Source organism: Ammospiza caudacuta, chromosome 5, assembly GCF_027887145.1.
Source record: "Ammospiza caudacuta isolate bAmmCau1 chromosome 5, bAmmCau1.pri, whole genome shotgun sequence".
Lineage (NCBI taxonomy): Eukaryota > Metazoa > Chordata > Aves > Passeriformes > Passerellidae > Ammospiza > Ammospiza caudacuta.
Window position 1 is genome coordinate 33,295,460 of NC_080597.1, and position 25,314 is coordinate 33,320,773.

General features: G+C 35.8%; 1 protein-coding gene across 6 annotated transcripts in view; it reads left to right on the plus strand.

The window, feature by feature from the left end:
* CDK17 (cyclin dependent kinase 17) overlaps window positions 1–25,314 on the plus strand; it is a 90,052-nt gene that overhangs the window by 42,706 nt on the left and 22,032 nt on the right. For all 6 annotated transcript variants that reach the window (XM_058805910.1, XM_058805906.1, XM_058805908.1 and 3 more), the window contains 2 exons: window positions 7,761–7,925; window positions 14,117–14,250. In XM_058805910.1, coding sequence (XP_058661893.1) covers window positions 7,761–7,925; window positions 14,117–14,250 — 299 coding nt within the window. The remainder of the gene's footprint in view (window positions 1–7,760; window positions 7,926–14,116; window positions 14,251–25,314) is intronic.

The window sequence follows — 25,314 nt, forward strand, 5'->3', positions numbered from 1 at the left end:
TTCAGGTGGAGTCGTTAAGTATAGAAAAGTAAAATGCACATAAGTAGCCAACACTGTTTCTGAAATTAGGACAAAGAGGAGCCAGATCCTCTCTTCTCTGGTTTGGTTGGCAGCCTGGTCTCACAGATGTTTGCACTGGGAGTTGTCTGTGTGAATGCAAGGATAGATGCCAGGGATACTTGTATCTTGGCTGTGGTATTGACATGCATTGAATTAAATTGTAGCTGAAATATTTTTTCTGAAGGTTTTGGTGTAGTGTGATGCCCTTTGCAGTTACAGTTTTAAACTGATGGTGTGTTATGCTTGATATGATTTAAGGTACAGAATTACCATGCTTATGTTCCAGTATAGGTTCTGATGACCAAAAATACTATCTGAGAATTACCTTCTGAGCAATATGAAATAAATAAATCTTAAAGGCAGGGTTTTGGTTTTCAATATATTTCACTTGATTGTGATCTTTATTTTTTTCATACCTCGAAGACAAAACCTCACTCTGCATGAAATAACTTTGAAAGGTTTTCTGTAGTGTTTTTTAGATGTCTTGATCTCATTCTTTGCCTTGTGTATTTGTAGTTTGTTATTGTCGTTAAGACAGAAAAAAATCTGTCCTTTCTGTCCTAAATTTAAAAAAAGGTATATTGGACTTTACACTGCATTTTAATAATTGAGGTACTTCATTTCTTAGAGGAGGGTGACAACTGTGTTTCTTCAGGGTTATATTAGCATATTTTTTTTCAAATGTTCTACTAGTACTTTTTGCCTTGTGTTGTGCAGGTGAGGAACATTTGCTCTGGAACGACTGCTGTACTCAAATGGATTAATTTGAGCAATAGGAGTAATCCCTTGAAGTTTTGCCAAATTTTTAAAATCGGAATATTCAGTAGTTTGAGGATTTCATCTTATTGTTTAATGACAAACATTGGTTTAAATGGTATTGAGTGGTTGTTCTGTTTTTAGAGTGACTCAGTGTTTTCCTGGGTATCACATAACAAAATCCAAGGAAATAAACCCATAAAATAATCTATAAATACCCAGTATTTTGTAGTGTTCCTCATCCAGCTCCTGGAGAGTACATCTATAGCAAGCGTATTGCTGCTTTGGGTTATTTAAATGTATCTTATATGGAGGCTGTCACCTGCAATCAACTAATTTTACTGAGTGGGTCTGACTGCCTTACAGCAGTGTAATTAAAATTTATACAGTGCAGCATGCCAATTCTATAATATCAGAAATTCACTTGCTTACATTCTAGAATTTTTGAAGAAAAATAGGGCTTCTTGACAACAGCTTCTTTAGCAGTTTGTTCAAAATATTTTATATTTCAATTCCAAAAAAATATCAGGTTTTGTTATGTAAAAACTGAATAATCATTAGCAGAGCCTAACATTCAGATCAGGTAAATGAATGTGTAGTAGATGGTGCTGAAATATGAGTAAGTTACATGACAGTAGCATTTGAGAAGCCTACATAAATAGTTCTAAAATGTTGTGATGATGCAGTATAAGCTTCATGAATGCAAAGCTGTTCAGAGAATGAATATTTAATTTCACAAATGTAGATTTTTGACACTTTTCCATTCCCCATAAATTGGAAGTGATAAAAAAACCTTCTAAGTTTTCTGGAGCAAGGGTGAGGTCAAGGTGGTGGAAAAGATACTGCATTGAATCCTGTCCTATAAAATCCAGTAGTGGATTCTTGAGACACTTAGTGAGATTTTCTTACACTTGAGCCAGTCCAAAGTCAAGTTGCAGCTTAAAGTGTCAAGTGAGGTTCTGCCTCCATCCTTCTGTCAGCAGCTGTGCTCTGTATACCCCATAGTCATCTAGTTCAAAAACCTGAATCAAAATTACATTACTTTCTTGTTGGGAGGCAGGGGGAAGAACCTTGAGGCACATTTTTGGTAGAAGCAATGAATTGTGGCAGTCGCAAAGATTCATCCTTACTTAGAGTATGGGCATGCCTGGATTCAATTTCCATTCCATACCCAAATCAGTAATCATATATGCTAAGTCTTCAGTATTTCTTACTTTGATTAGAAAATCTCCACATGTGTATTTTAACTTTATTTTTATGAATTTAAAGTATGTATTTATATGGTTTACATGTCCAGAATGGATAGTGCTTGTGGAATCAAACATTTTTTTGCAGACATACTCGTCTCTGTCAGTGATGTTTGATTTAAGGGAAAATGTCACCTTGTATGGCTGGTGATTTAATTCTTGTTAAAGCTAGTTGAAGAAAATACCATTGCAAAATTTAGGCAGTGAAATCTGAAAAACAGCGTGGTCTCTTTGTCACGTAATAGTGATACTCATGGGACATAAAAAAAGAAAGACTTAGTTGAGTATGTGATAATATATATTCATAAAAAGTGTTTTAAAATGCATTTACATTCCTAATGAAAACACTTTCTCTCTTTAATCCACCAGCTGACTGACATGTGACAGTATGTCAGTTGCTGAGGCTGTGCAAAAAAATGCCAGCAGCTCTGCAGGCTCTCTGGAGCTCAGCTTAAGTAAATCCAGTTAAGTAAATCCAGCACAGGAAAGAAAGTGGTAGTGTGGGTTTTTGTTATCATAGATGGATGAGGAAAAGAAACATTGTGGATTCATTGAAAAATTGCTTAACTCAGGAATAATTTCAGGTCAAGGTTTTTGGTTAATTTAAATTGCAGTTAAAGGAAGAAGACGAAGCCTCTTTATAAAATTGTTGGGTTTATTTAATTCCTTGGACAGGTTTCTTGGTTATATACACTGCTGTTCTACTTGACTCTGCCAGTTTTCATAATTATGAAGTAAAAAAAAAAATCTTGTCCACTTACACAATTGATTTGTCTCAGTGGTTCATTTGAGTTGTTTTATGGTTTTGTATGTTGGTTAGCATTGGTGTTGGCTTTATTTCAAAAGGAAAGCAGTGGTACCTCATTGGGTACAATGTTTTCTTAAAATAGGTGTGTGTATTCCAAAGCATTTCATGATCTAGCAACTCTTCAACCATTATTAAGCCAGACTGATTGTATATTGAGCAGCATTTTCTTTGAACAGTGCTGTTGGATTTATTTTGGGTTATGGCAACAGCGACGGAGGTTTGAACGACAGAATGTGAAAAGTACAAGAAAATGATCCAAATTATATAAAGGGTTACTCAGCACTCACCAAACTTGAACATCAAGTAATACAACAGTGCACAGTCACCATGCATTGCTCAGTTTTAACCCTTGCTGAAGGTGCACACTTAAACAAGATAACATGGACATGGTGTTTAAAATAAGGAGGGTGTGTTTTTATAGATATAAAACTAATGTGCATATGTGGATGTTCTTTTTTAAAGGGTGTCTATTGCAAGAATTGTTCAGGGACAATGAAAACTATGTGGTCATCCTGTACATTAGTATAGTTATAAATATTCTCATTGAGAATGTTTTTTAACTTCTTTCACATTGAAAGACTAGATTTGCATGATAGTTTAGTATGCTGCCTAAGAAATGAAAATGTTGAAATGGCATTGCTTGGAAGATGAGTCTAAGATTACATGATGTTGTAGCCAAAATAAGAAGATAACAATAATAACAACTGATGTTGTTATTATTGTAATAACAACTGATGAAATACAATATAAGAAGAACCACTGAAAAGTCTGTGTTTCAGCTTGTTTTCTATATCAGTTTGTTTTATTGGTTTGGAGCTACAGATTGTAGGGTGAGGAAAGAGAGCTGGAGATAAATGGCTAATAAGACCCTTGCTGGAATGGTTGTGCCAGCAACAGCCAACACAAGTAAATGGCCAGGTGCTGCAGAAGTCTTGTGCTGTAAGGACAGCTGGAGTTCTGCCTGTCTGTTCTCCAGTCTCTGAGGATGACATTTGAGGACAAGTACAAAGTACAGCATCATTTCCCCAGTGTACTGTATCAGTTTCTAGCTCAGAGACTTACTGAACTAGGCAAGTCTCTGTGTGGTTAGTAACCCTGAGCAGATTGCTTGTTCAGTCTCCTTTTGACTCTTGCAAGATTGGGTAGTTTTATCATCCTGTGCAAGGAGTTTCCACAGAAAAATCATTTTGTGTGCAGTATGCAACCTACCATGGCTGGCTTTTTCACTCTTGTGCTGAAGGAGGTGGTGGAACCAGCAGATTCCCAGGTGCCCTCTTCAGCCCTTCAGTGAGTCTGTGGGTTGTGTCGTGCTTGCTGTTGTAATCTACATGAGAGAGGAGTACCAGATGTGGGCATGATCTCAAAATGCAGTAGATCCACACAGTGAATTTTTAGTGGTTTTTTACTGACCTTTTAATTTCCACTATTCATTTAGCCTGTAGCTGAGTATTAAACCAACAGCAGCACATAGCTACTGAGTTATATTTACCAAGTAGAGTGACGCTAAAGTAAGGTATGTTTATGAGTTTTATATAGGGGAAATATTTTTCAAAGACTAATCAAACCAATAATCACAGAAATAAAATTATAAGCAGTTTCTATAGATATATGTAGTAAAGACATATAACTTTTACAGTTTAGACACATTTTATTCAAGGCCAGACACTTGACTAAACTTGCATCTTAGAACTGCTGTGTTGTACTTTAAATATAGTGATTCAACATATTAATAATTATGAAAAAATGGATGTGAATTAAATGAAAATGTAACTTCAAAAGAAGTACTTGTGAGACTTTGGAGAGAGAGGGAGTTGAATAGTTTTTTTTAAAGCACTTTTTAAAATTCTTGTATCTCCTAAATGCATGAAAACTGTAATAAGCGGTCTTGTAAAATAATTTGCGGCAAAGGTTTTCTTGATCATTTTCAATATTTGCTCCAACTCTTGGCTGTTACTGTCACATTTGCAGGGATGAGGTAACATAATGCAGAATTCATGCAACTGTTTTTTCAGAGGCTCCTAGCATAGGGCGGTGCGCACTGAATTGTTTATAACAAATATACTTTCCAAAATTCAAGCCCACGTTATACCATCATATGCTGTACAATCCCTCCTTTTTTGTAAATTAACATGTATCAGGATTTTAAACCCCCACTTATAAACTAGCAGTATTAGTACTTGTCTTAGTCAGAAATACAGTGTCACGTGAGTGTTTCTGTAACCTTCACTTCATTGTCTGCCAGTAGTTGTGCCTGTCCTACTATTTGACCTAAATTATTGTTGCAAAGTTTTATAATGGGCTCCACAATTTAGTACAGTACTTAAGACAGTAAAGTAGTAGTTTCCTATGATGACAAAAGTTATTTCTGTATAATTGGATCTTATCATATCAACCATTTATCATTCATTGTAATATAAATTTATTTGTTAATATGATATGTATTTGTCCCTATATTTGAGCTGATGAACTTTGCATATGTTAGGATATTTTAGGAATTTTGTTTTTAACTGTAAAATACATACAAATTTACCAGTGCCATGAGGAAAACAGATTTTTTCAATTATCTCTGTGCATCACACTGTCATGTTAGTAATGAACATAAAACTCCATCTCTACACAGACATTCAATGTATTCATAAATTCTGGCCTCTTTTGCCTACTGCACAGTTCATGAAGGTAGATTGCTTTTAGCATGAGTAGACAAAAGCCATAGCATACAAGGAACTATTCATTTGTTCACCACTGCATCTAAACTCAGTGTGAGGTGTTTAGACTAGAAACTTAATCAAATTCAAATCAAATTAGCAAGAAAGTTGGAAAGCAAAAAGCTTTTGTTAACTTACCAAAAGCAGTAGTTGTGCTGAATGTGAGCCTGTGTCCTGTCATGGTAGTAATAGATTCTGTTAAAAATTGATGGGGAATTTGCTGCCTGCTGTCCTAGGATAAATCTGCTGTTAAAGGCATGCAACAATGAAGCTGGTATCACACTTAACTCAAAAGGGTGATGCAAGTGATTAGAACAGAAATGAGCATTTGGGACAGAGAAATGCAGGGGTTTGAAGACCCTGATCATGCTTTACAGACGTATACACAGATGTGTGGTGTATTTTTCCTCATCTTCAGCCACTCCAGCACTGTGTTTATGAAGGATGCTAATGAAAGGATGCAGGCAGGTTTGTAACAGTGCTGACATGTCCTTTCTGTTTTTGGTCTGCAGCATATTTTTTCCCCCAGGGGTTTTATTTTTTTCCCTGCAGCAGATGAGTTAGTGTTTTACGATTTTTTTTTGTCTCACTGTGTTGTTCTTGTTTATATGCAAAAATTCCTTGTATAATTATTTCTTAGGGTCGTTGACCTGTCCTTGGGTAATTGTGTTTGTGTACTCCTGTCTCTGCTTTAGACTAATCATAATAATGTATCTAGAAGGTTTTTGTGTATGTGGGGAGAGAGGGTGTTCCCTTCAGGATCCTGTTTTCCATAGGTTATTAGGCATTTGTTGCTCTTCCTTTCCTTTACCATTGAAATTCTGCTTTCCATAAAATACTTCTCCTAGCTATATTATTCTTACTCCCCTTTTTTAGAAGGTAAAGGAAGATTTTGGGATCCCTGCATGTGGGTATATAAGGTGGAGTGATGAAATAGCATCCCAGACTGCTCCCTGTCCCAAGAGGCATGAGTGAAGCTCTGAGCACACCCAGGAGCAGTGGCTCCAGTGGGTGCTGCTCCATTCATTAACTCTCACACTGTGATTGCTCAGTGTGTGGCTGCTGCCTTTTCTGTCTTCTGAGTAGTACCAAACATGAATCTGTAATGTTAAAAACAATCAAATTATGGAAAAACAAAATTACTTGAATCTCAACTGTTCTTTGGGCATAGCTTCTGTTCTTTTTCCTAGTATAGGGAGAGTGCTTGCATGTAGCTGCCAGATGACTCTGATCTCGTTTCTGAAGTGAGAGTATTTCATCTTTATTTTCTTGTATGAATGACTTCATTGGTGGCTCTGCTAAGTCCACTGTCGTGACAGTCAATGCAAGTGGGCATCTGTTCTGCTTCTTTTGGGGGTAAAAAAAACCCTCATGTTTTCAGAGTTAGCCTGTTTCTAGGACCATGTCTATCCTTGAGGGCTACTCCATGTGTGAGGAGTCAGGTTGCTGAGGGAACATGAATACCCAGATACTGCTCACACTCGTAAATGAGCTTTTAAAATTTCTAAGACTTCATTCTTTTAGAAAGTGCTTATCAATGATAATAACTTTTTTTTAAAAAAATCTCTGTGAACCATCTGAAACACAAACCAGTAGAAAGCCAAAATAAATAAAAAATTGAATGCTTAATTTTTTTGATACCCTGGAAGGTAATAACTTTAATTATGGCATGACAACTCTGGGAGGTGTAGACAGGTATGGTTTCTTCTAAAGATCTGCAGTGGCAAGGCTTTGGTATTAGTCACCCACAAGAATTTTGAAGGGGAGAATATTTTTGAAGGCTTATAATTGAATTTGCTCATCATAGTTGTCTCATAACAGCTGTCCTGTTTAAAAGTAAAGATGAAGCATTGTGCAGTAAGACAGAAGAAAATAATTACAGTGGTCTGGTTTTATTGACATTCTAAGACTGTATATTCAGGGCATTTACTTGTCCAGCAGCAGAGTGACAGGATTTAGTAAAATGAAGTTTGGGTAACACTTAATGCCATGTTTTGTACTTGTGTGTCAATAGAGAAATGGCCATAGTATGGTGGTCTGCTGTTAGCATGAAAGATCATTTTACCAGGCTGGTGATTTCCTGTTTACTAACTCTTTTCTTCTTTCTTTTTTTTTTCTTCTGGCATGTTCCTGACAATCCTCCTTACTTGTGGCAATGAATATTTTGATCCTTGTGAACTGTAGAGCCTATTGTGAAGAATGGCAGGCCTCCAACGTCTCACAGCATGCACTCATTTCTCCACCAGTACACGGGGTCTTTCAAGAAGCCCCCTTTGCGGAGACCACACAGCGTCATCGGGGGCAGCCTCGGCTCTTTCATGGCAATGCCCAGAAATGGGAGCAGATTAGGTAATTTCCTGCATTGTTTGTTTCAAATACTTTTTCTGTGAAAAATAGTGTTGGTATTGATTCATAGCAAGAGGTACAGATACTCTTATGGCTTTAATAAATATCAGAGTATGCAGTAATAGTTTCTGGAGTTCGAGAAATTTGTTCTTAAGGCACTGAATGTCTGTTAAGATTTTCAGGAAGAAAGCAATTAGAAGAGCACACAGAAAACACCCATTAATTTTTTACAACTTTAAAAGTTGCAAAAGTAACAAAATATTCTTTCTTAATACTTTGAAAAGAACCCATGTATCCACCTCAGTTAAGCATTGGCAAGAAGTACAATAAATGTACTATGAAAAAAAACAGAGGATAATCATCCTATATGTGGAATTTTAAAAGAACTGCTGTATTACATCTCATTGTTCTGGAGAAAAAAATGGGGTTTTTTTCAGTGACAAATTCAGGCAACTTAGTTATAATTACCTTTTTATTGTTGTCCTGAGCTATTTGTGCTTCTGTGAAGCAAATAAGTTATGATTTTTTTTTCTTCAAGTAATTTGTCAAATTGGTGTCTCCAGACACCATTAATGTTTTATCCTGTTTTTATGTTATTTTAAATTATGCTTAATTAATTGATACTAGAAAATGAGAGCAAGTCACAGCTTCATTAGAGTTTTTATTAATTTGCAATCTCCTGCCCTCCTTTAGAAGTGTGATAAACTGATGTTTGAGATTAAGCTATGAATTTTCAAGATAGTAGTCAAACCCTTTATACCCTCCTTTGGTGTAATACCACTCATCATGTTCAAAAAAATCCCTTTTTACTGCTTGAGTTACCATTCCAACTGAAAAAATATGTATATCCTGTTGACTTTACTCTAGTAGTTGCTGCTATCACACAAGAAAATGGATTTTAGTGTGCATGGTTTGACTACTCTATCAGTTTCTGATTTCAGTCCTGTAAACAGTATTTGCTTTTTCCTTTTTGCCCAACCAGTAATTAAGTTGCCAAGAATTTAACACAGAGAGAGAGTTTTTTAAAAAAATTGTGTAGTTAGAGGAATCTGTTTTTATCTGAATATGAAGTCTTTATGGATTATTTGTCAAACTAGATACATGTAAACTAAGTACAGGAGCAGCAAAGATGTGTTTTAGTACAGAGGCACCTGTACTCTTTCACTTGTGTTGCCCTTAACAAGAATTTCTAATTTTTTTAAAGTAGTATGGAATAGATGTATGTACAGAGTGTATCATGGAATCCCAGAAAGGTTTGGCTTGGAAGGAACCTCAAAGGATCACCTAGTTCCAACCTCTCTGCAATGGACAGGGACACTTTCCACTGGGCCTGGGTGCTCAGTATGTCTATGTTAAAAACATCTTTTTGCTTTGGATATGATAATGCCTTTTTATAAACTCCTTATTAGGTGGAAATACAAGTTAGTTGTGCTTGTTATCTACTGGTAAAAAACAGAGGTACAGGTGTATGCAATCATAATTCCTCTTTCTGCTCCTTTTCACATCTTTCTTTATTTTGTTCCTGCCATATGAGAATGGGTATTACTCATCAGGAATCAGGAAGCTGAGGTTTTCCCTGTTGGGATAATGACATCAGAAACAAAATAGTCAAATATGCTACACTGCATGGGACTTTCCTTTGCTTTCATCAACCCTCTTTTCTTTACAGTTTTTCCTCTATTTTGTAGGTAGAAAAGTGGTATCAGAAAGGTATCCTTGAAATACAAAATCATGTGAGGTAAAGGATGGTTATTTCGTTAAAGAAAACCAGATTAAATTGAGACCTGCCACAAGTGCATCTTCATGTTGCCCATGTTTGAATGAGATTATCACTATAAAAATTGACTGAGAAGCCCAGGAGGATTTTGGAGTTTCATTTGCTTTTTGAGCGTTGAACTTGAGTTTCTGCAGTTGTGATAATGTGTAAAATGCCAAAATACTTTAAAAATAATTTCTACTTGGAAATTCTCTGTTAGCTTTATGTTTTGTAAAATGCTGTGTAAAGGAAAAATTTTTGAGCTATGCCTTTTTAAGAAAATTTTTTTGCAATTTTAAATTTCAGTATTCAGTTACCAGAATGATTTTAAATAATAGAAGTGATTTTCAGACCAGATTGTGAAACTATTCAATGAGGGTTTAGCTGATAGATTTTTTTTTAGTTCAGTTACATCTGTACAGCTTCTACAGTCTTGTACCTCTGGAAACATTTAGCTGCTGCAGTCCATGATGAAGCCAGAGGTAATAAACTTTTTTTGGACCTGACCTGGCTGAATGCAGAAGGAATCCAGCTGTCTTTGTTCCATATTTATATTAACATCACCTCTGGAGAGGCTCCTGGAATGTGCAGAGTTAACTGAAGTTGGCCGTGCTGATGAACTGCAGTAACACCCAGGAGAGAGTTAATCCTTGCTTTTGCCAGTTGTGTTGATACAGTTATGGAGAAGTTTTATTTAATTTTGTCATAAATATTATTTGAAAGGAATGATGTTTCCATACAGCATTCCATAGTTCAGTAATGGTAATGGCAAAGGCAGTTGCTCACTATGGTCTTCCTCAATTTGAATTATCGCTGAAATTAATCGTACAGTGTAGCCACTTCATAGAAAAATAAGCTTTGGAAAAGTGCACCATGGAAGAAATCCGTTATGCAAGTCACACGATTATTTTTGTAATAATTTGAAGTAAGGTGGAAAGATCATGCAGTCTGACTCAGTACTAATTAGTGACTTTGATTATGGCTCACTTGGAGGAGTTCTCATTTGCTGCACCGCAGGTTCCCTGTATTAATTCCTTCTGTAGTGTATTCCTCACAGCAGAAACGAGGACAGCCTTTTCCTTTAAATGTACTTCTGTAGTTTCCCTGTTATACTGTAGTCATCTGCACCTAGCTTTTCATTACATGGCCATTCTAGATATTTAATGAGATATGTGGAGTACATTAAAATAAATAATCTATGTAAGAGAATGGCTTGGTATTTGCAATTAAATAAATTCAATACATTATTGAATGATTAAAACCTCTGAAGACTATGCAAGCAAGCTTTCATGCAGGTAAACTTGTCTATAGAAAGGCTTAGAGAAATTAGAGAAATATTTAAATGGTTTTCATCATTGCTTATTTAAGCATCATTGTGCACCTGTGTAAAAATGATTAAAATGTTTGGGTTAATGCCTTAGTCTGGGGTTTATGCCATTAAAATAATGAACATAAGGCTATACTAATGCCTTTTTAATTGAATCAAATAAAAGGATGCATTTATATCAGCTGACAGCACAGTCAAGTTATTTTTAAAAAGCTTAAAATTATATCTGTTTAGAAAATAATTAAAACATCTGCAAACCCTTATAGATAGGAGTAGTTAGGTATTTAGCCTATTGGAAATGCGTGTGCTTAATGATACGTTTTTGCTTGCTCCAGCCAGTATCCTGCATAAACCTTCTTGGTTCTGGGTATGTAGCTTATCCAGACTTACCAGAATTAATCATATCACAGTGGTATTCAAAGCATCGTCTTAAATAAGTCTGAAATACTGCATTTTTAGACTTGATGGTACAGACCCTCTTTGTCTTCACATTCCTGATTTACAAAGAACAGAATTTCCTTGCAGCTACATTATATGTCCCAAGTATATGGGTTTGTAGTACTAGTTCTTGAAATAGTGCTTAGTTGTGTGTTATTACACAGGTGATCTTCTTAGTAGAAGAAGAATTATCTTTGTCAACTAGGGTGCTCTATGTAGTTCTGAGCATTGCATCTCCAATTCTCTTTTTTTAATTGTAAATTCATAATAAAAATGCTTTTATGAATGAAATGTGACAAATATGATAGTATCCGTCCCATAATTACTTTATTTAAAGTAATTATGTCTCTTTAAAATATAAGTCAGTCTCTTTAAAAAAGAAATTATGTAATTGCACCATGGCTTAAAACACAGTACTACTTTAATTTTGTCAGTTTTTATTTTGTGAGATTGCCAAGATAACTGTGCCTTGCCTAGCTTCCATGAAGACAGTAGACTTTGGGTCCCAACCAGTGGGCTTGTTTTAACATGGGGATAAACAGATTGGGGAACAATTGTCAGTAGCTGTTACACTTCATTTTGCTAACAGAATCTAAAGAGCTGTAATTGCTAAATTGGATTACATGACCTCTCAGAAAAGTATTTTAAAAGAGGGTTTTTATTAAAGAAACAGTATGCTGAGTGTGCTATTATACCAGATATAACAGTGCTGGCATAACAGCTTTGCTGCAAGTATGTTTTAAGTAATGCTTTTATATTAATAAAATTAATTTTCCACAGTTTGTTAGAGATTTTTAAAAAGACAGCTGTCAAGTCACTACAGAGAAAACATTTCTTAGAGGCTTAGCAGAAGAGAGTCACGTTTTTTCTGCTTAGCTTGAAAACTATGGCTGATCTTTAGGAACCACTTTCTGAAACTGTTTTTCTGTGGCTCGAATTGCCATGCTTTTAGAAGCACTGATAAGTATTTAGCTTGTTTGAAATCAGAAGATTGCTCATTGTATAAGGAGTGCAGGTTTGGGGTTTTTTTTTCATTTAGTCCAAATCTGAGCATGACTTGCAGGGAAAATTCTGATTCAGTGTGGATTTTTGATAGAAAAGCAATATAAATGTGCATCACTGCTGGAAAATTTGCTTTGTGCATGAGATGCATGCTTTGTTTGTGTTTAATTACAATATTCTGAGTTAAAATATGTGTTGCTAATAACTTACAAATTAATCTTTCTTTTTATATCCATTCTGTTTTCCATAAAAGGAAATTGTTTGTACTGAGGAAGAATTTGTTCCTTTGAAGTGTGCATGACTCTATGTGAGCCAAGCTAGATAAAAAATATTTTAGAAGATGTGCAGATAATGAAACATAGCCCTAGTGGTGCTTTTTTCCCCAGCAAATCCAATTTTCTTGGTTGTTGATGGTGGTAGAACTTGCAGTTTCTCTTTTTGTTTTTGAGGGCTTTTTCAATTGGCTGTACTGCTTTGCAAATGTTAAATATTTCCAGGTGTGTTGGTGGTAAGGCTGAATTGATCTCTGTGTATTTAGCTAATACTATCATTTTTCAGAGATAGAGTTCTGGGATTTTTAGTTGTTCCTCAGGTTCTTTTACACCTTGTTGAAGATAATGATTTCTAACAAGGATCAGGAGACAGCAGGGAAACTGGTGTCTTTTGAAGCACCTACTTTATATATATAGGTATTTAATTTCTGGAGTAATTTTGCCGTTCAGTTATTTCAAAGTTGATGATGGAGCATTACTCATAGTGAATTACTTGTATGGCCACTTTCCCATGTGTCCTTTTGCAAATCATTTGGCTCTTTATGCTATAATGACACTGCCTTGACTTTCTTTTGTTGATTACAGTGTTTGTCTCCAAAGTCTGAAAAACCCTTTGGTTCTTAAAAGCAATGTATATATGTATGTGTTCATACCATATACATAAGCTTTTATGTGCAGGAATCCTAAGGATTGTGTAAAAATTAACAATTTCAGGTGACATGAAGGTTCTGCATCACATAACTCAAGCAGTTAGGTAAATTCCTCCATAAGGTCACAGATTTCACTTAATGGCTCTTAAAAGTCAGGTCTTCTACTGAATGCACTTGTATGTTGTGGACCTTGATTTAGATGGTTTTAATACATCCCCTGACTCCACACATGGATGCCAGGGGATTTTCTATTTGAAGCTTCTGTATTTGCCATTTCTGAAAATACTACTATACCTCTTGGTAGGAATTTAAAGTTTCTGAAGGTATATTTAGGTTACCAGCATTAGTCAGTCTGATTTGAAAATGTTAATTATTCTCAGCAACATTGTATATGCAAAAGCAGCTAAAGGAGAAGTGATACTGAGGAATTTTAGGAACTGAAGCTGGGAGGGGGTGTTGGCTTTTTGGAATTACAGCTGGAATTGGAATGTCTGTCTTTCGTTTTGGAAAATCGGGTTTTGCTGCAGTTGAAGTAAGTTTGCATAGACTTCCTATAAAGTAATCCTGTTCATTTTGTGGTTATTACTGAGTCATAAAAAGTGTGTATCAAGTCTGCCATGGCTGTGATGAGTCTTTGACTCTGCTGTAACTCAGTGCACAGTAATGATTCCGTTATTTTCCTTCTGTACAAAAGAGCTATTTGAGGCATTGCTGTTTAACTATTTTCAATTATTTGGATTATTTTTAAGATATTGTTCATGAAAATTTGAAAATGGGATCGGATGGGGAAAGTGATCAAGCTTCTGGAACGTCATCTGATGAGGTTCAGTCTCCCACAGGAGTTTGTCTCAGAAACCGGATACACAGACGAATCTCAATGGAGGTAATTCACTTTTCATATAAGGGTCATTTCAACTGACAAGAGAGTTGGGAGTTGCTTTAATTGTTTGTTGTAACTGGATGTCTTTTCAATTAACTTTAACCAACCATTCTGCCATATATTTCATGCAGAGAGCAATATTTTCATACTGTTTAAATTTATCTCCATTTATCACACAGAACAGTGGTTATCTTGCACTGTTTATAAGCTGTTAAATTTGAAAATCTAAATATGTTTTGAAACCTGAATTTTTGGGAGGAATTTCTTAAGTGCAGCATTTGAATAGCTTTTTGTTTCATTGTGTGCAAGCCACTGAATGCATTCAAGAAGATACATGGTTTTGACACTTTTTACTTAACACTGTTTTTCTAGTCTTTGCAAAAGTAATGGTACAGCAGCAGCAATGGTCTTGACTGCTTCAGCCTTTTCCTCTCTTCCTGTTTTTTTTCACGAGCGGAACTTCACAGGATGGTAAACAAAAGGAGGAAAAGTACCTTATGAATAACTGTGCACATAATTTCCTTTATTTATGGCTCTCATTATGAACACTAGCCACCCTTGTGCTTGCTTTGTTGTCATTTCCCTTGGTGAACTAAAACAGAACACTTCCCTTTTTCTGGAGTGTATAAAAGTTGCAGTTATAATGATGTCTTTGTTACAGAAACATGTAGAATTTTGTAGTTGCTGTTTTTGGTATACATTGCAAAAAGCATAGCTGTAAGATTTTGAATCTTCATTCAAGGTTCATATCAAATGCTGGATTGAGAAACTGATTTAGATAAGTTAACCTAGAGTGTCCATGCCAAAAAATTTTTTTTGTGAGGCGTTCTGCTATGCTTGGAATTCCAAGGCTCCAAGCATATAGCGCAGATATGATTTCAAAAATGTGTGAATTAGTTGTATTAATTATTTAGATAGTTTCTTGCACCTGGGAGGTTTTCTATTCAAATTTTTAAATTTCTATGTTATTTGATCTAAGACCTTTGTTTTCCTGGCTTTGCTTGCTGAAGTTTACTTGGGAGAACAAAGGTGGGTTTACTGGTTTATGCAGGATACTTCAATTAAGGAAAAAAGTCATTGTGAAAACCTGCTTATCAGAATGTATGCTGGAGAAGCTAAAAATCAAGGAAATTACTTAAAAGTATTATTTGTTTTTTGTTCATTGTCTGTTTCTTCTCCATTTTGAAATGCATATTTATAACAGGAAAGAAAAAAAGAAATTAATGATTCATACTGAAATTAACAAACTGAAATGGAAATCCATCGGGTCTTCCAGAGAGGGCTAAGAACCATTAAAGGATTCTCTTTTGTACTGGAATTCTAGAACTCCAAAAGAAATTAGTAAAGATCTCAGGAATAGTAAAGGTCAGGAAATTCCTGTATAATTTTTCAGAAGGCTTTTTTTTTTTTTTTTTTTCAAATAAAAGCATCTTTTCATTTGCCTCTTCAATTGTAAAACAATTTTAATATTACTGTTTAAGAGGTTTTAGGAAGCTTTTACCTTTTGTATATGCAATGCTGATTTTCTCACTTTCTACCAAATTCCAAATGCTTGCTTCTGGCTGTTGAAATTAGCATTATTTCTTCATTGGCTTAGTCAATGAGAGAGAGAGAGCAAATGGTTTTTTGGCATCTATTCATATATATTCTGTAAGAATTGTAATGTGCCCTCAAATCACCGTAGTATTGATACAGTGACTTTTCCTGTAAGATTCCATGATAAGTGCAGACAATCTCATTTCTTAATTTTAAGAATAAGAGATGCTTTTGGTGGACTTAAGTTTGCTTTTTAGAAGTACTTTGTAGCAGATTAAGTTGGACTTGTACCTGTTCGTGCATTCCAGATGGAGGAAAATGCAACAATCTCATAGCTTTGGTTGAAATACCTTTCTAGTGATAATCTTTTCAGTCAACTTTCTCATTTCCTAAGTGAAAAGGCTTTAAGTGATTACATTGTCTGCCTGTATTTTCCTCCTTCTATTTATCCCATGGGTCATTTTCTGTCAGTTTTGACAGATTGCTAGAAATCTCAGATTCTAATTCTCTATTAATTTCTGTGAAAAAAGCTTTACATTGGGAGGCATTGCTAATGTATCCACTGCTAGTTAAAAACCAGCAGTTTTTAATATATCCATATATGAGTTCAGTTGCAAGGTATAAATCCACAGAAGACCCAGTTTTACTCATTTTGCTCCTTGTGGAATGGAATCACTTGCTTCCTTGACCTTTGGGGGAACCAAAGCAAGGTTTCTTTCCTCTTGTAAAGAGTTGTGCCCGTATGCCTTGTAGGATTTGTGTGGTGGAGCTGGCTGATTCAGTAGTAGCAATGTGATTATATAAAGAAAAAGAAGCAATCTGTGTTGTGAAGTAAGTTTCTATTATTCAGTTTTATTTTGATGGCTGATCGCGATGTGGTGTCTCTAGACATTGGGTAGCCTGAGGACATCCTCGCTTTATAGAATGAGTTATAGCTGTGTGCTGTACATTACACGTTGGAGTAAATTAGTACATGTGTGACAGAATGTTTTTGCTGCAGTCTGCTGAGGTCATTAGCTCCAGCTGAAATCCATTGTGGAAGGTATTTGATTAAACATACACAGTTGACTAACACGATAAAGCAATATTCCTTGTTCCTCCTCACTAAGATGAATGTGCCTGTCACACTAATACTGTACTCAAAGTGCTAATTAGCAAAAAAAAAAAAAAAAAAAAAAAAAAGATTATTCCTGGCACATTTTGTCCATTAGAATACACATTCTGATTTTTAGTGCCTATCCCCACTGCACTGCCCTTCTTAAATAATGCATAGCTACAAATAAAATGTCAAAGAGCAGATGTATTCTCTGCTGCAGAATATGTGAAATATTCTGTTGGGAAATAAAACTTGATATTTCCAAAATTTTCATATAGAGAAATACAAAATAGACAGTAGAGAGAGAAATGAAAAACATATTTGTTAAGCAGAATCTCCGTAGCAATTGAAAGTGGAAATTTCATAACCTTAACTTGTCCTGCTTTAGATAGGAAATCATTGTACTGCAACGTAACCTAAGTATGAAACATTTTGAATATGAAGTAGTGGTTGTGAAATGAGAAAGAGCCCTGCTCTGCAGTGAAAAGTCTGCTGGGTTGAAAACTTCCCATGCACATTAGCAGCCATGGAAATACCAGTTTTCAGTCTGTTATATCCACCCCCCCATTCCCCCATCAGTTATAATTTAGGCCAGCATGACAGGGAGGTGATAATGTGGTTGCTTCTGAATTCAACAACACTGCAGTTGTGTTTCGAGATTGGGTTTTTAATAATGATTGTTCCTTGTTATCATGTGCTTAGAAGACAAAGAGAAAATACCAGAGTCTCATTGTGTTGCCTAGATAAAGTTTATTTTGCTTGTAATCCACAGACTGCAAATTGTTGGTCAAGCAGCTGCTTTTTCTTTTTCTTTCTCCTTCCTGCCACTCGTTCAGGCAGGAACCATGCTGACAGTAGGTGTGAGGATCTATTGTGTGAAGAGTTTGGCTTCAAACAGCTGTTAGGTTTTAATTAAAATGACTTCTACTCTTCTGCTAATATGAATGATTATGTACTAAGTCGGTAGGACTGTTTATCAAACAAAATGGATGGAATAATTTTTTTGAAGTGTCAGTGGTGTAGCTTAAGAATGTTTACACATGTATCTCTATTTTAAGTGCAGGTGTTTTCATCATGCAATGAGAAACATTTCTCCAGATCATGGAACTATAGCTTAAAGCATTTTCAGTTTGATTTTGCTAGAAAAGATGTGATGCATTAATATAAATAAAGAGATAATGCATTAATATAAATTTATGTTATAAGCTGTAAGTGTTCATTGGGGGCCCTGTGCCTATGCAGTGGACAGGGAGTGCATCATTAAGAGCTGTGGTGGATAAAAAATAAGGAGAAACAGTCCGTGCAAATTGAAACATCTGTTTCCCTTTCCCAGAAGTCCAAGGTCTGTTAGCTGTCTTAGCATGTGAGCTGGCGGAGGGCCATAACCCACTGTTCACCAGCCTGTTTCCCAGATATTTTATCCTGAGAAACAGTTCTTATCCATCTGACTGGCACATTAGTGACAGAAGTGTGTTCCAGATCAGACTGCTCCTACCACATTGCTATAGGGGATAATTCTCCCCTGAGAGGATTAGCTGCACGGTTAGTACTTGTAACTGAACAGAAGGAAATACAAAGGCTACAAATTGGTGCCATAGGCAGGTGTGTGTTGTGATGGTCACCTTCCAAAAGTAAGAATGTAGATGAAAAGCAAGGTTTATTTGAGCTTCACTCTTTACCAGAGTATAACTGCTTTGGGGGCCTTGACACAGTCTGAGTAACTCAATATGCTCTTGGTCCACCTGGGCAAGTGTACCTTCTCCTAAGAAAAATACACAAAATTAAACGGTATTTCAGCTGATAAAAGTGTTAAGAATTTGTTGATAGGCTTCAGATTAGAATGTGGTTTGTAGGTTTCCATTCTCATGTGCAAATGGGGCAGTCTCAGCTCTGTTCAATTGTTTAAATGCTAGAACAGCAAGCTGGATGCAGTACTGACCCAGGCTTTTGGTCATGGGCAGTACAGGATTTTCTTCTGCCCTTAGTTTTGGAAGGAGGAAGCCACTTTATCTAAGATAGCTAGGGCTGAATGCTCAGGCTATCTTGCCATCCAGGTGGCTTCCTTTTATACCAAGGAGACATTACTACTTGTGGCCTTCTCTGAGCAAAGTTTCTTCCTTCCCCCTTCCTTCTGTGCTTGGCAGCTGCAGAACTGTCTGTGCCACATTTACTGGCTTTTGTTGAACTTGCTTCTCTCTGACTCCTGAGAAAGCAGTAGCTTTTCTTCTGATTGTCACTTCTGTGAATCTAAGCACATGAGCACCTACCAGAAGATTTCAGTACTAGACAGAAAAAAAATTGAAGCTGAATACAATCAAGGCTTCTTTTGATTTTCAGTGGTCACTGCACTATCTCCATTCAGTCATGCTTGTATCATTTTTCTCAACCTTTTTCAAGGTTACACTAGAAAATGCATTACCCTTTTTATAAACTCCCACTTTCATATCTCTGTGACCCTTGGTGATTTCAGAAGCTCCCTTCAAAAACCCAAGTGCATATTCTAAATTACTAGTATGGTTTTGATTAAGCTGATGGACCTCCTTTTGATCTATTTGATTGGCAGACTCATTTCTTCTACAGAACACTGTCACTACAACAAGTAAAAGAATTTCAGCTTAGGTAACAGATGACTTCAACATGCCTTTTACAAGACTTTTTAAAGGGTAACTGCCTTTGTTATCAGCAATTAAGACTTTTTTTGACCTTCTGTTAAGAACCTTTGTCATTCTGGTGCTAAAGTTCTTGGATTCCACTTGCAAATACTCCTTTAGAAAAGTTACTGCCCTAAGCAATGTTCTTTCTATAAGGATAGAATACATGCTTTTTTGGTTTTGTGTCTTGATGTCTTGGGTTTCCTTTAAGTTCCATTTAGGAGTAGTCTAGTATGACATTGGATGTGTTCAGTCATCTATAAAACACATCTCTCATAATCACAGAAATGCATCAGAAGAAAAGTCAGTAATGGGGTGCAGTTTCATACTCTGTACTCCAGCCACACTTTAATCCAGGAAGGTCAGATTTCCCATCTTCATATTCAAGATGTTGGTTTATTTTTAACTAGCTACTTTTTCATGGGACTTACCTTTTGGTACTTAAAGCATTGTTGATGATGTAAATGCTAGTGTTAGTAATTAATATTACACAGAACTGTTTTAAAGGTCCAGGTTTAGTGGTTTTGCAGTGGTGTGTTGTCTTTATCCTTCCTCTTGGCCTTGTTTTTCTTACAAGCTGGTAACCTACACTACCTTTTTTTCTTTCGAGGCAGTTTCTCTTGTTACTATATTACAGGAACTAATGAAAACATACAGAAATCCATGTTTAGAAATCAGGAAGGTGTAGTAGTAAGTGAGGCAGAACTTGCTTTATTATCTTGTGTTCCTGCCCAGCACCTAGTGCTGAGTCACACAGCCATAGACCCTGAATTTGAGCGGGGTTTATATTGAGGCTGGTGCTACAGGTGGCAATTTAGCAGGCAAACAAAATCAGACATGGTATCTATATAGTTGTTATTATTTTTTACATTCTTCCATTCTTCCCGACATTCTCTAAGTTCACTTCGTGACAAGCTTTCTGATGCAATAAAATAATAAGAAAACAAAGAATCCCCCCCCGCCAAAGAAAAACAACCCAAAGGAAAAACCAACCAAAAAACCCCCGAAGAATAATTTTCAAGTGTTTCTGGTATAATCTGTCACAAATTTCATGTGTATTTATATACTTGCTGAAAGGAAAGTTAATGTCTCACATTTGATTTTCATTTCTCCTTTCTCATATTTTTCAAAACTGGTTTTCTGACACATGTATTTGTTTTGTTTGGTTTCATTGGATGTGAATAGAAGCTCCTGGAATGCAGTTTGTGAACACTGTATTTGTGCTGAACAGTTTAAACCTTCTCTTTAAAAGTAATGGCGTAATGGGAGATATGAAGTAAATAAAATAGCAGCCTGTGGTTTTTTTTGAAAAATGTGTGAAAGAGCAGGTTTTTTCAGCTAGTTGGTAGCCTAAGCAGCATATCCATGAAATGAAAATTCTCACTTAATGTGAGAAGTACTGTACACTCATATACACTATTACGCAAAATACACTAAAAGTATCTTGAAAAAGAAATTGTTCAGAATTCATATTTTCGCCTGCTTAAAAGAACCTATTGGCCTGTAATTCTAATTATGTGCCTTCAAAAATACTAATTGTTGCAAATACTACTGAAAAAATGCTTAGCACATTTCCCAAGTTTTTCATGGTGCTAAAATAAATAAAAACGAAGATATCTGCTTGCAGTACTAGTTTCTGTGCTTTATATTTTTATATTATTCATATTTATTTAACATTCTTATTTGAGGGCCATAGCTACTGTAGATATTGGCAATAACTTTCTTCAGCTGCTGGTGGTAAAGTCCTTGCTTTGTTGATTGATGATAGTAGATGTGCTGGGAAAATGTGACACCTAGTCCCACAGCAGAGATTTAACCCTAGAATTTGTAATAATAATATTCCACAGATGAGGCTGGGCTCCTTGTCTTTGCCTGGCATGTCAAAATCCAGTCTGACAAGCTGTGTTTATGTTGGGCAGGAGGCAGAGAACATGCATTGTCATTGTGGTCACTGGTATTTCTTCTGAGTCTGAAATGGCCTGTGGGCTCAATCTCATGATAAAGTCCCTGAAAGTGCTTTCTGTACTCGATTAGCATATCTGGAAAAAGACCTTTTGATTTAAATGATGAAGGAATTCCACCGTATTTGGGGTCAATTCTGTCCCAAATGTAAAAGAGCCCCTTGATTCAGTACTCAAAATTTATCCTTTCTTCAATTGTGCTGCATTTCAGCTGACTTGATAAAACCAGTATGGATTTGTGATACGAAATCTAGCAGTGATCCTTTGTAGATGGATTTTAAGATTGTATTTTCATTATTGCTGCTAATAGAAAAATTCTTTGAGGACCCTTTCCTCAAATTTAGCAGAAAAGTAATTGAAAAATTGTGATTTAATGTTTTCAGTAAAATTGTAACTGTAACAACATTCAAGTATAAAGGGAAATCTAATATTCAGATATAAATCATGCTGCTAACGCAGAAAAAAATGCACTTTATGCATCATAATGAAATTATAGCTAAACCTGTCAGTTGTGTGGGGGAATGATGATGGCTTTATATACATATAAGGAAGACCAGTATAGATAACTCATCCCAGCTGTTAAAATAATCTTTTTGGTTACAGTAATTGAAGCCTATTTATGAAGGTATTAAAACAGTGTGCTGCAAGGATGCTATAGGTTTCTTTTGGTGCTTGTGTATGCTGGTGTTTTTCTTAAAGACCTTGAAGGTCTACAGAGCTGTAACAAAATAATAGTTTTTTACAAATATGTTCTCTGGTTTAGGATTGGTTTTTTCTATATTTATTTTTGCCTCTAGCAGTCTTGTTGTATGTCATAATTCTGTAGAGGATCCAGTTGGCTTCAACTGTGCTAACTGTCATTTGACAAAAATGCACTGAAATTTGATAAGGCAACCTTCAGAAAAAACTCCACATGGTATCTGATACTAAAATGATACAGTAAGTACATGCTTAAAAGTTGTATATTAGAATATTTGAATTCTTACTGGCACAAGCTAATGTCTTAAAATCAATTTGTTTGCTTTGTGTATCGTGAGGTAGCACATAATACACATTTTTTGTTAAAGTATGCAAGGAAAAAATAGTGTAAAAATTTGGTTGGTTTTGGAGGTTCTTTTACAGTAAGCATGTAATGAAGTTGAATTGTGTTGCACAGAGGGTTGTATGATGCAGTGTTTTAGATGTCATTAAGCATTCTCCAGTGAACAAAAGCACAATGAGTAACTAGTGAACAGCCCGTGGTTGCAGCTGAGGTGTCTCACTGGCTCTCACTGAAGCTGGTGAGAAGGCCAATTCAGAGCCATGCTTACACAGGAGCATTTTCATTTGATCCATGGTGGATTGTTTGGGTTGTCAGGCTGATGTCTGTAGACTTAGAAGAACAATTCTTTTTTCTTTGTGAGGCTGTAGCAAAATTTCATGGATGAAATTTAGCAGAATCAACTCTTAAACTAAAATTTAAGGGAGAGGTGACCAGCAAATTGTCTGTTACCATATAGTAAGTACATACTTAAATAATGGCTGGTTTGGAAATGTAGCTCACCAATAAATGGAATAGCCAAAGCAGTAAGGATTATAAGGTACATAGTGATGTAGCTTGGCAGTATAGTTTGTGTCACCCACTGACAGAGACAGCATCCTGCTTCCCTTGGCTCCTAACCTTGCATCAGTGGATTATTAGTTCCTTTGTTTGGTTATGAGACTTTCTTACACCCAGCCCTTTCTCCTCCAAAAGCATTGGGAACATCTGGCCACAGGCAATGAAATACTGGCTTTGGAGATACTCAGCTGTTAGGTTTGCTAAATGAAACAGTCAGTAAGAGTAAACTGAGGCTGATGTTTATCAGGATTTTCCCTTCAAGTTTTTCTGACAAATCTTCCTTCTCTTGCTGCAGTTGCAGTTGTGAGTATGGTAACAGTCTGAAATGGCCTGTCAGTTCAAAGACGAGCAGCTCTGGTAGTCCAGTGGGTACCAGAGAGACTGACTTACTGTTGGAGCAAGAAAGGGGCACTCTGCAAATTGGCACATTTGTTACAGGTTAAAAATAAAAGTAGTCTGGTGTTCGTTTTTGCCTTTTGTAGTGTAGGTAAAATTGGAATTGGAAGACCTCAACAAAGCCTTCCCTGGGGCAGTTTTCTGGTTATGTATTTTTTGTGTTTAATGATGTTTTTTCTGTTTCATCATAAATATTAGTGATTTTTTTCTTAATGTGCTGTGTAAGTCAAAGTTAAAATGACTTGACAGAAGACAGACATAAAAAATGTGAATGTTTCAAGTTGCTTCTTTTTAGAGCAGTTTTAATATGTAGAGTTCAAACATTGTCTATCCTGAGTTAGAATCATCTTTATAAACTTCAGTGAATTTAACTGAAGTGTGTAGTGCATCCTGACCAAATCAAATAATGGTGAATTAACAAAATCTGTAAGTTTTTTTGTTATGATACCTGATTTAAAGTGAAAAATGTTAACAGTGCTCTTTCCACCAATAAAAATAGGTTTATTGTTTTGACCGGGTTGAAGAGGAGTGAAAATTACCTGTGGGTCAGGAAGGAGACTTCCTGAAAAGTGTCACAGCGTGGCACTATGTAGTATTAAATGAGCCAAGTCAGGCAATTATAAAAGGGAATAGCTAGTAAGTTTTTATTATGGAAATAGGAGAAAAGGATAGGTGGCTAAGGAAAAAGTTGACAGAGGTCAAAAACAGAATATGGTAACAACATTCTAGTATTAAAGTCTTGTGAATGTTTTACTATGGGTGGCAAGTGAAGAAGCTGATGTTTGCAATAGTATTTTAGGCCATCCAGAAGAGAACCAGAGGTAATGAAAAAAAAAAAAGTAAGGATTTTTGGAATTTACTTATATATGCAAAAACTTGCCAAGTTTGGGGGCAAGGTTGTATTTTGTTTGTTTGTTTGTTTGTTTGTTTTTCATTTAGAAGACAGGTTTGCATACGTAAAATGTCAAATTCCTCAGCTCACAGAACCTGCAGAATTTAAGGTGAAATTCCTGCCTCCTTTTCTTGTCCCCAAGTGTAAGTAGTCAGTGGTAGACAGAACTTCCACATCAAGTTACAGCAACACAGTTGGATGTCGGCCAGATGAAAGAAAAGGCTGGACAAAGTGTAGCTCTTCTTAGAGCACTTGCATTAGAAATAGATGACAAAGATAAACACAAGTTAGGGTCGTTTATCTCCACAGAAAACAAAGTGGTGTTATTGTCACAAGTGCTTACATGTTTATCTGCTATGAAGCAGAGTAGGACAAATGTGAAACTCATTTCAGACAAATTATAAAAATAAATGCATTTCTCTGCCAGTAATACCAGTAGTAAAGCAAAATTGAGGAAAAGCATTGCATATGAGGGTAGAAAATGTGGTTTTAAGTTGTGGAAGGAGGAGGAAAATGCCACAAGCATTCCAATTCCCCTAACAAATCAAATGGTGGCTGACTATATTCTCCAGAGTATAATCTGGAACTGGATCAAAAACCAGCTCATTAAATAACATACAGTTAACCATAGGCATTTGATCATTTAGAGTACCACATTTATTGAATACTGATATATTTTGTTGCAAGTTGACCCTAAAGCTAAGTATAAAAGAATTAACTAGAAAATGCTATGAATTTACAAAAGCTTTTTCATAAATTAATACTCATTTGGGAAAATAAATCTTAAATGAAATACAAGAAAACAATATAGTTTCAATTCTGTAAAAGATTAGCTTTACTTGAAGTACTTTGTTGCCCCTAAAAGCTAAGGTTTGCATTCCAGTAAACTCTTGCTTCTTAAGAGTTATAAGGAATGTACCCAGATTCTCTCTTTG